This window comes from Pelophylax lessonae (assembly GCF_965119305.1).
Source record: "Pelophylax lessonae genome assembly, chromosome: 2".
Lineage (NCBI taxonomy): Eukaryota > Metazoa > Chordata > Amphibia > Anura > Ranidae > Pelophylax > Pelophylax lessonae.
Window position 1 is genome coordinate 414,477,031 of NC_138769.1, and position 12,394 is coordinate 414,489,424.

At 36.6% G+C, this 12,394-nt stretch overlaps 1 protein-coding gene across 1 annotated transcript in view; it reads left to right on the forward strand.

Annotated features, from left to right (window-relative positions):
• The window catches only part of ZPLD1 (zona pellucida like domain containing 1), a gene marked incomplete at both ends in the record, with an annotated part of 114,080 nt that overhangs the window by 61,195 nt on the left and 40,491 nt on the right, over positions 1-12,394 (forward strand). Inside the window, 2 exons of the mRNA XM_082244767.1 lie at positions 1,215-1,295; positions 7,172-7,343. Coding sequence (XP_082100893.1) covers positions 1,215-1,295; positions 7,172-7,343 — 253 coding nt within the window. The remainder of the gene's footprint in view (positions 1-1,214; positions 1,296-7,171; positions 7,344-12,394) is intronic.

The window sequence follows — 12,394 nt, forward strand, 5'->3', positions numbered from 1 at the left end:
TAGAAGCGTCAGACGTTTTTTTACATGTTATTTTAGGGCCTCATGCACACACAGACGTTTTTAAGCTGTAAGTGGCATAGGCGTTTTCAAGCTGCAAAAAAAACCCAGGGGCAGTGCGTTCTGAGAACCGGCGTTACAGCTATAAAAACATATGATGCCGCTAAAGGCTGTTAAACATTGCTTAATGTTGCTTAATGTTACTTATACAGCATTAAGCCACGTCATAAATTTTTTTTAATGTGAAAATGAATGGTTCCCTATGGGAGCCCATTGATTCTAAAGGAAGTCGCATCCAAGTCATATCATGATGATCCGACTTGTGGTGCGACTTGAGCTCTGAGGATCTTAAGGGGGAACTCCACGCCAAAATAAAAAAAAAACAGCTTGGGGGTCCCCCCCAGGTTCCATACCAGGCCCTTAGGGTCTGGTATGGATTTTAAGGGAATCCCCACGCAAAAAAATGTGGGGTCCCCCACAAATCTATACCAGACCCTTATCCAAGCATGCAGCCCAGCAGGTAAGGAAAGGGGAGGGGACGAGTGAGCGGCCCCACCCCGTCTTGGACCATACCAAGCCACACACCCTCAACATGGGGAGGTGTGTGCTTTGGGGCAGGGGGGGGGGCTCTGCAACCCCCCACCCCAAAGCACCTTGTCCCCATGTTGATGCCATTGATTTTGAATAAAGGCAAAAAAATGCGGCTAAACGTGCATTAACGCCAATGGAAAAAGCTACTACAAGCATGTTTTTACAGTTGCTTTTTCCTGGCGCTGGTAGTGACTCTGCAGCTCTAACGCCCTGTGTGCATGAGCATGAGGCCTTATGCTACAAATAATGAACAAATTTAAAAAAAATTAAAATACAAAAAAGTTTCAAATGAAAAGTTTTAAACAATTGGCAAAAAAAAATATCTAAGGTGACCAGGGAGTGGAAGGTGTTAATTTTGTCTAGTTAGGAATAACAATAGGTTAATAGAAGCAAAAGACTTAGGAAGTAGGAATTTTTCTATTTTAATTTTCCAGTCTTCAATTTTACATACATAAATCATGGAGTCCCAGGGAGGGGCTCAATTATATATGAGGGGCATCTTAAGTCCTTTACTGCTTGATTACAGTTTTCAATTTTTGGGTATATTGTGTATAAAATGTTTACTAGGAAAGTTAATCATCATTTTCATTGGATTAAACTGACCAAATGACTACTTATTGATATAGGTGGAATGTTTTAATGGACTACTGTTACACCACCCCATCTGGAAATCCAACTGATGACATCAGATATGATCTTTTCCTCAGGTAATATGTCTGTAATAAAGCTTTTCAAGGCACTCAAAGTACATCATGCTTGAAGAAGAAATTGTACACTGTAGAGATTTTTTAAAGTCTGAATTGTAATTGTAATATTAATTGTATATGTACTTTAACACTTTTAGGCAAAATAATGGTAAATGCATGGATAAATATGCTCATTATGCTACATAAATAGGCTTATATACTAGGAAAATAAATAATATGCAAAAAGGTGTAACCCAGAGCAATTTATTTAAAAAGCATATTTTTTCTGTCTAGTAAAACCTATTCTATAGAACATCGAGAAAATTGATTGTATAAACATCAATGTACAAAGCTGGCAAAAGTCTTTGGAAAGTTTTTATTGATTTAAAACTATGGTAAGTTTTGAGCCCTGAGGTGAAAATTTAATAATGAAATATAAATGTAAAAATAAAATACTGAATCCATAGAATTCAGAGTATCAGACGAACTGAATACAATGAACTAACAACTAAGATCTTTTAGATTTAGGTGGTTCATTGATTTTATTATTTATGTCATTCCTACTTTTACGGTACAACAAAGAGTAATGAAAATGGGCCCACTGCCAGTGATCAGAATTCAGTTTTGATAAATCAGTAAGGAGACAATTTCTGATTGGTTGCTATGGGGTACATCATTTTCTCTATATGCAATCTTTATTGAGTAAAACAAAGGTCTTCTTACCATTTATTTTTAAGCCTGCCAAACACACAAGAGAACTATTAAAACAAAAAGGTTATTCATCATGCTTGACCAATGGAAGGAGCCGCTTAAATTATTCTATTATGTCCCAATCCAACTATGAATTCAGACCTACTGGTTTACGCTACAGATCCAACCTAATATTACAGAACCATTTATTTTAAAATTCCAAAATGCATACAGCTGTTTCAGGCTTGTTTACAATTTTCATTGCAGTGTGTTGAAACCATAGCTTCTATGATGTAGGGCAGTGGTTCTCAACTCCGGTCCTCGGGACCCACTAACAGGCCAGATTTTAAGTATTACCTTGGGGGATGCAGACTAGAATACTGCAATCACTGAGAAGCAAATGAGATCACCTGTGATGTAATTTAGTTATCTTGCAAACCTGGCCTGTTGGTGGGTCCCGAGGACCGGATTTGAGAACCACTGATGTAGGGGACTTAAGCAAGCAAGAGAAAGTGTAATTCCCAGTTTTTGCTTGTGAATGGTGCCATTAGCAATTGGACCCAGTGGGGGTTTTCGACAATTAGTTGAGGCAGAAACCCAAAACGATGGGAGGCAGACAGCTCCCACAGCTATTCATGGCCACTCGTGTGTAATAACCCAAGTAGAAATTACCTGAACGATTGGCACTGGACGCAGGCTCTGTGTCCAGGGACAATAATTTGTAGACAATCGCTGCAATAGAGAAACCATGCTAGTGGTCACAAATAGCTGTGGGAGCTGTCATCCTCCCATTTATTTTCATGGGGCTTCCCATCCACAGCAGGAACCACTGCTGGGTCTCATGCATCTAAACGCTACCGGCCCCATTTGAAATTATGAATGGAAAATAAATGAAAACAAGATGGGCTAAGGTAATGTAGACTTAACCCCACTGAACTAATATAAAGCACAGTAGAGACTTCTTAAAACAGAAGGCATGTCTCACTTCACAATGTCTCACTTCAACACAAATAAATAAGGAGCTTATTCTTCATTTTAGGATAGTGACCAGAACAATGCAAATCATTCATTTATGCCCTTACACTATCTGTACATGGCTGCTAAGTATATAGATACATTAAATTTTTGTACATTTAAATATATGGTGCAGTGATTGCATTTTTATTTCAACAATTGTTAAAAAAAAGGATACACATTCATTGCAGTGGGTATAAGCACTGGGGCAGTTTTCTATAACTGATACAAATCCAGTGGAATGAAAGCCTTTGAGAATAGATATCATATTATTGCAGTAATTGTAAAGTGATTTTAGGTTTTGGTACAGTTACTTCAATACTTACAAAAATTGACTGCTGGTCTTAGGAGATTTGAGTGTGATTTGGTGATGTCACTATTGTGCTGCTCACCATTCCTTTGCTTGGAGACTCTGTCTTGAGGCAGCAAAGCTATGCCTTTACTAAGATGGCGGTTACCACACAGAGACATGGTGCAGAACAAGATGTGGTAAGTCAGTAGTAATGTAAAGCTTAGCTGCAGGAAGACAACCGGCAATACCAGTGGCAAGTACATTGTCCTCTGCCTACCATTTTGGACAACATTTTTCCATGTACTGCTGCTCATGCAGAGGTTTCTAACTACTAAGACTCCTAGTCCAGCAAATAACATTACATAGACTTACACAGGAAAGCCCTATTTTGAGTCTATCCAAGTTTCTGAATTTACTTGGGTGTTTGATAAAGTGTTTTCCGGCCCCCGAAACACATTGGCTGGGTGGCTGCTTTTAGTGCAAACCAATAAAATAATTTGGCTCTTCTATCATTTGGTCTGGGGCTCCTTCTATTGGTACAAAATTTGTGTTATAGACATTTTTGGTAGGTTACATAGACCATGGAGTCTATGCAAATGGCACTTCTAAGCATTATTTAATTTGCAAACAAAGTGGTGACCAAAATGGATCTTACCTGTGCCTCCAACAGTTATGTAAACAAAAAAGATTTAATCCTAGCTCCACAGCTCGGATCTGAAAAGCACAGAATAAGTAGGGGAGTGAATGCAGCTTGGATAACCCAGGAGAGTCAGAAGTAACACAAAGCAGACAAAACCAGCACAAACACACCACTTTACACTAAGAAGTTAAAAAGAATACAAAATGAAAATATAGTAAACAAAGAAATATAATAAAAAAAATAATTAGATGTGAAATCGTTTTACCTTGTTTATGTAGTTTGTTGGTTTTTAACAGTTATACCGTAGACTGAAAGTATTATTTTTGTGTTAAGAATGGAAAAAGTAACATACATAAACACACATAACACACATAAATATAGGAGGAATGCATAAATTTGTAAACATTTGGAATTTGCGGTTGGCCACAACAGCTTTTATTACATTAGATCAGTGGTCCTCAACCCTGGTCCTCAGGGCCCACTAACAGGCCAGATTTGCAAGATAACTGAAATCCATCCCAGGTGAAATAATTTGCTGCTCAATGATTGCAGTACTCTAGTCTGCATCTCCCCAAGGTAATACTTAAAATCTGGCCTGTTAGTGGGTCTTGAGGACCGGAGTTGAGGACAAGAGATGTCCCGAACTATTCGCCAGCGAACAGTTCCCGGCGAACACCGCTTGTTCGTGTCCGCCGCTGCGGCGAACATATGCGATGTTCGGTCCGCCCCTATACTTCATCATTGAGGCAAACTTTGACCCTGTACCTCACAGTCAGCAGACACATTCCAGCCAATCAGCATACCCTCCCTCCCACACCCTCCCACCTCCTATAAAAAAGCAAGGGCAGCATCCATCTTAGATCATTCTGAAGCAGTGTGTTAGTGAGAGCAAGGAGAGTGCTGCTGCTGCTGGGGACAGTTGTTAGATAGTGTTCTCGGTCCACTCCTGCTGTAAGGACAGCATCCTGACAGCACCCCAAAAAGCCCTTTTTAGGGCTGATATTTCAGTCAATTTTTTATATATATATATATATATATATATATATATATATATATATATATATATATATATATCTATTGTGCAGTTGCCTGCCCGCCGTGTGTGAGAGGCCACAGACCCACCACAGACTGTACTGTGTGCACACCACACTCATATTGGGTGGCACAGTACCTTGCAGTTTAAAAAATATATATTTTTTTCCTCTGTCATAATTGCAGTTGCCTGCCGGCTGCCAGTGAGTGTCAGGTCCTCAGAGTGTACTGTGCCCACTGCAGTGCCCACCACTGATTTATACGGTGGCACAGCACCTTGCAAATTAAAAAAATATATATTTTATATAATTGCAGTTGCCTGGCCTGCCAGTGAGTGTCAGGTACACAGAGTGTACTGTGCCCACTGCAGTGCCCACCACTCATATATACGGTGGCACAGCACCTTGCAAATTAAAAAAAAATATATTTTTTATAATTGCAGTTGCCTGGCCTGCCAGTGAGTGTCAGGTCCACAGAGTGTACTGTGCCCACTGCAGTGCCCACCACTCAAATATACAGTGGCACAGTACCTTGCAAATTAAAAAAAATATTTTTTTTATAATTGCAGTTGCCTGGCCTGCCAGTGAGTGTCAGGTCCACAGAGTGTACTGTGCCTACTGCAGTGCCCACCACTCATATATATACAGTGGCACAGCACCTTGCAAATTTAAAAAAATATATTTTTTATAATTGCAGTTGCCTGGCCTGCCAGTGAGTGTCAGGTCCACAGAGTGTACTGTGCCCACTGCAGTGCCCACCACTCATATATACGGTGGCACAGCACCTTGCAAATTAAAAAAATATATATTTTTTATAATTGCAGTTGCCTGGCCTGCCAGTGAGTGTCAGGTCCACAGAGTGTACTGTGCCCACTGCAGTGCCCACCACTCATATATACGGTGACACAGCACCTTGCAAATTAAAAAAAAATATATTTTTTATAATTGCAGTTGCCTGGCCTGCCAGTGAGTGTCAGGTCCACAGAGTGTACTGTGCCCACTGCAGTGCCCACCACTCATATATACGGTGGCACAGCACCTTGTAAATTAAAAAAATATATATTTTTTTATTGTTGCCTGCCAGTGAGTGTCAGGTCCACAGACTGTACTGTACCCACTGCAAATGGACTGTTTGCGGTTGTTTGCGGTGCGTTAAACAGGGAGTTTAGAGTTTGGTCTGTCACTGTGAAGCGGGCGTAACCCTTACACTACCTGATTGATACAACATCATACCTGATCGTATACACACACTGGATGTTTTAAAGCACGTTATTCCAAACAATTTAGGAATGTTAGGTGATTTATGCCCTTTATGGATTAAAACCCGACTCTGCGTCAACTACGTAATTTTCCATGGGAGTTTTGCCATGGATCCCCCTCCGGCATGCCACAGTCCAGGTGTTAGTGCCCTTCAAACAATTTTTCCATCACTATTGTGGCCAGAAAGAGTCCCTGTGGGTTTTAAAATTCGCCTGCCTATTGAAGTCTATGGCGGTTCGCCCGTTCGCGAACATTTGCGGAGGTTCGTGTTCGCCATTCGTGTACGGCAAATTTTAGGTTCACGACATCTCTACTGAGGACCACTGCATTAGATAACAGAAATGTCACTTACCTGATTTTTTTTTTTCGTTTTTTTTTTTTTTTAAAGTCACCAATTTGTCAGATTTTACATTATTAAATGCATGGTGCACCTGGTAAAGTAGCCACTAGGGTTGATTTACTAAAGGAAAACAGACTGTGCACTTTGCACACTCTATTTACCTTTTCACTTTGCAAGTGCAGTTGCATTAATTTTCCCCAGAGCTTAATGAATGTGGTAAAGCTCTGCTGATTTCCATCATCCAATCATGTGCAAGCAAAATGTTCTTATTTTATTCCATCTGCACCTGATTGGGTATTCTTTACAAAGTAAAGCTTCACCATGTTCACTAATCACTGGGGAAAATGAGTGCAACTGCATTTGCAAAGTACACACTCTATTTGCCTTTTGTAAAGCAACTCCACTGAATGTCTTTTTCTTCATTAATTTGTTGGAAGGTTGCATTTGGCTAGTTTAAAACTGTCACAAGCTAGTCATTAACCCTTTTCTATTAACTAAATATCTCATAAAAAATTAATGTATCAATCAGGCAGCAGTTAATTTTTTCTTTATAAAACTGTTCTAACCTTTGTCTGAATTAGCTATATTATTTTAAATTTTCTGATTCTATTTTCATTTTTTAATACAAAGCTGTGATAAGGACCCACAGACAACAATATTTGAAAATGGTAAAAGCCAGATGGGAAGATTTTCTTTTGAAGTTTTCCGATTTGTCAAGCACAAGAACCAGAAAATGTCCACAGTTTTCTTGCATTGTGTAACAAAGCTGTGCCGATCAGATGACTGCCATTTTCTTACACCTGTAAGTTGTCAAATATAATGTTTACTATGAAAACAAATTGTACATTGGTAAAAGCTATGATACTTTGCTGCCTATAGGATGATTTGCCAAAGCATATACACATTTTATCCCTTTTGAAAGCTTGTACTTCATTTTAACCCCTTTCCGCCTAATGGTAAAACAAATGTTAATTATTGCCATGTGTTAGTAAAACTGTACAAATCATCGCACTACTTTGTGCATCCAGGTGCTTATACCTTGTTTTTTTTCTCAGGAAAAATTGGGCTTTCAGTTGGTTGAAAATGGTAATGGATATATCCTGATTTAAAAAGATATATCCTGAAGAAAAAAAAATGGCCCCAAATAGTAAAAAAAATAAAAATAATAATAATAATTTTCTTTAAATTTAGCTGTATATTTCTTGTTAATAGCATAACCTACCACCAAAAACTAACCCAAAATAAATTGTCCTGCTCTGGACAATCACATATGTGTATTTAAGTTGTATGTATCTGTAGTATAGCCCAGAAAAAATAGTGTGCATTTTGCTTTTTCTTGTATCCTACATAAAACACACTGAGAGTTTTTTTTTTTTTAATCCTGCCCAAAATATACTTACCATGACCTTTGACCCTGGCCTTGACATTTGACTCTTGATTGAACCAAACACTAACCCTGAAACTGATCCTAGGTCAAACCTTGGTCTATGTATTTTTTCTTAATTTTCTCTTATTATTATTTATTTATTTTTATATTTATTTTTACATGCAGTTGTTTTTTTGTTTTTTTCCTCTTTGCAAAAAGCGTTGATTTACTAAAACTGGAGAGTGCAAAATCTGGTGCAGCTCTACGTAGAATGCCACCAGCTTTCAGATTTTTTTTTTGTCAAAGCTTAATTGAACAAGTTGAAATTAGCAGCTGATTTGCTACCATGCACAGCTGCACCAGATTTTGCACTCTCCAGTGTCAATAAATCAACATGCATTTATCTTTCCTCCCCATTCACAGAGAGAGAAGCAGAGGGCTGGGCTTCACAGTGACTGATCACTGTGATAGTCAATAATGGCAACCACAGCTATGCATATATGTGACAGACACGCATATATGCGACCGAACATAAAAAAGTCTGGTTCAGTGGGCGGTATATATGTATTGGCGCAAAGGGGTTAAAACACCCAGCACCCTTTTATAGATTTGTGGAAAAACCGTGTAGATTTGTACTTTTTTCTAAATCTTCCAAGACCAAACCCAGTTCTGTGAAAACACTATGTGGGCCATGCACTTACTCTTAAGGGTTACTAAAAGTGTGTGCCTATTTGTTCAATAACCAAGTACTGCGTAATCTGTGTAAAGTACTGATGTTTTGTAGCCCATATTCTGGATCCTACTCCCCTACCAGCATGACATTTGTACTCTCTGTATTTGTTTGGTTTGCACCTAGTTCTCTGGTTTCTTTCACAAAAAAAGCATGTTAATTGGCTTCTTCTTATTTCATTGATAATATGTGTGCACTATGATAGAAATGTTTCATAAATTAAAAACCTCAGGTAGCTTTCATAATGTGTATCATTCTTTCACTACTTTTATAAAGTACGGTGTAATTAATTGACTCTGAATATACCATTTAATACTATTTATGTAAGAGCAGCATGATTGTGCCTCTTCTGGGTTAGGAGTGTGCAATGCGCTCCTCCTGTAACTGCTGTGCCCATCAGACACTGCAGGTTACTATTACTAGTAACTGGCAACCGGGTATCATGTGATCTTTATGGTTGGTAATAGCAATCACATCATAAACTAGCCCACAGGAATCGCATGGTACATGGCTACCTGTACCATGTGATTAGCTGTAGCCAATCACAGATCATAACTATAAGCAATCTGTTCATGAATGGGAAACCCATTCATGAAGGCTACAACTATTGCTTATTCAGTGATCATCACTGTATAAGCAATACAATTTAAAAAAAATCCCTAATCACTCCTCCAGAGATGTACAGTGTCAGCTTTAAAGGATGTAAAAAAAACTTGAGAAATGAGAGGAGGCCATCAGTACATCAGGAATGATTGATTTTTAAATTTACTGTATATACCAAAGTTTGCAGATGCTATAACGTTAACACAAACCAATTGACATATAAAAAAAATAGATAAAAAAAGGATTTCTTGGTCCTGAAGAAGTCAAATACCTGGAGAAACGTGTTGACCTTACAGGAACTAGGAAAGCTCATCTGATCTATATTGGACTGCTTTTTTTATTATCATTAATATTGAGAGGGTTCGACTTCCCTAATATATATATATATATATATATATATATATATATATATATATATATATATGGGACACAAGATTGTTGTTGCTTTTATCTTTTTTTTAAAAAAAGATTATATTTTATCCTAGTTTTTTTGCTGTCTCCTAGGCTGTGATTATTATAGTCCACATTTATAGGCAACAGGAGTACTCTCCAGTTGGTACCTACCTCTTTTTCTTACTAGTGTGAGGCTTTAAAGTCTCTTTTATTGCCACCAATTGATATACATTTATTAATATTATTATTATTATTTTCTTTTTTACCAAAGACGTATAGCAGAATAAATTTTTTTAAAATGTTTAGTCTTTTCTCAATCATATAATGAAAAATAAAAACCCAATGGTGATCAAATACCACCTGAAGAAAGCTCTATTTGTTTTAAAAAAATTATATAAATGTAATTTGCATACATAGTTGCATGGCTGCACAATTGCAGGTAGAGTAGCACAGTGCAAAAAAGTGAAAAAATGCCCTAGTCACAAAGGGGGTAAAACCTTCCCGAGGTGTAGGGGTTAATCTGACATAATAAATGCATCTTATGCTAAATGCACATAGGTACAGAATGTAGACACACATTAAACACTTGTTTATGTTATTTCTGTTATTCAGAAAAGGCCCTGCAGCATTCCCTGTGTCCGTGGTTTCACTTTGCTGCTAAATTGAATATTCTAGTATTGTTCTACTTGTAACACCCCCCTGTTAGAAAAACAAATTAAATTGAGTTTTTTTGGCTCCCCTTTAATCAGTGTAGCAGTTTGTGATTGCCTTGGGCTGTTCAAGGCTTCCCTGGTTGCAAATTTGACTGTTTTCTCCTGCCTTCTGGAGGATTTTAGAAGGTAGTGGGTTGGCAGATGTTCCCAGCCTGAAGAGTTGCTGCCCTACTGGGTAGTCCAGCTGGGCTCTACCTGTGCTCATCAAGATCTCATATATGCTACAGCTAGGGGGCCTGTCTTGCTTAAGCATCTGGAACTGATTAGGGGACTTCATTCAGGATCTGGTCAGGACAGTTAACAGGAGAAATTTCTGGCTGACATTGGATGGAGGTATTGAAGTATCCAGGGGCATTGTTAGTACAGAGTGTTGGATCCTAATGACTGTTTGCTGCTACCATTCCTTGTTTACTAGTGTCAGAGCTTGCTTGAATGAGTACATTTCCTAGGGTGTTTCAGTGTTGCTCATTCTCTTAGCTGCTACTAGAGTGGCTGAACTAATAAGGGCCTTTTCGGGGGTGAGCACTTCGTATTTATTGTGCTTGGTATTTGGACAGAAGACACAGGTGACAAGCTTAGTGCATCGAATAGACATGTGCTGTTTGTTTCTTTGCAAATCAAAATTTGGACAAATTCTTTGTTATTTGGAAATTCAGATGCATTTGAACTTCCGAATAACAATAGTAATGAATTTAAACAAATCCAAAACAATGAACCAAACTTTCAGACACAATTTGAATTCTAATCATTTTTTACCTGAATTGGAATCTTTTTCAAATAGAATTTGAATTTCCAAATAGAATAATATTGAATAGAAAATAAAGGGATAGAATAGAAAATAAAGTATTAGAATAGAAAATAAAAGAATAGAATATAAAAAACAACAGAATAAAATAGAAAGAATATAACCATTTCCCAAAATTTAAATAAAATAAATTTGGATTTGAATGGAATAAATTTAATTTTGAATAGAAAGGAATAGAAAGAATAAAACCATTTCCTAAAATTCAAATAGAATAAAAGAATAGTTTAGAATAAAATAGAAAATAAAAGAATAAAATAGAATATAATAGAATAGAAAAGAATAGAGCAGAATATAAAAAAAAACAATAGAATAGAATGGAATGGAATAAAATAGAAAGAATATAACCATATTCTGAAGTTCAAATAGAATAAATTTGAATTCAAATAAAAAAATTGAATAGGATAGAAAATAATAGAATAGAAAATAAAATAATACAATAGAAAAAAATAGAATATAACAATATAACCATCTTCCTAAATTAGAATTTTGAATAAAATACATTTGAAATTGAATAGAACAGAATATAAAATAATATATAAAATAAAAAATAGAAGAGAAAATAAAATAATAGAAGAGAATAGAAAATAATCTTATAGAAAAAAAAACAATAAAATAGAATGGAATAGAAAGAATATAACCATCTTCCAAAATTCTAATTTTGAATAAAATTTTATTTGATTTTGAATGGAATTTGAATCCAATTCTAATTGAATTCAAATTTGAATCAATTCAAATTTTCCGAATTTGGTCCAATTCAGTTCAATTCGACTGAATTTGAGAAATTCAAATAGATTCAAATTCGAATAAACGAAAAAAAATTCAAAAACGGATTAAACAAATTCAACAGATTTAACTAAATTCATTTATGTAAATAATGAATCTAAACAAAAAATGCTTTTTCGTGCTGCACATGTCTAGTATCCAATTGTATCCTTTAACAAAACATTAAAGTTTGGTGGCACCTACTGTTCACCATGGCATATTACATTAAGAACTTTATTTAGACTTCAAGGCTAAGCTCTGCTCCGTAACAGGTACATGTAGCACATCTTCATGCTTCTAACAACAGCTTGGATTCTATTATCTTGTAATTGATAGTCTTCATTACATCTTACATTTTGTTTATGATATACCTCATTACCATATAATGTCCATTACTTTACCTTTCTACAATTGGCTTTCTCCTATATTTTGTTGCACTTGAAAATATATGAACCTAACCAGCACCATTTACTCACACAAG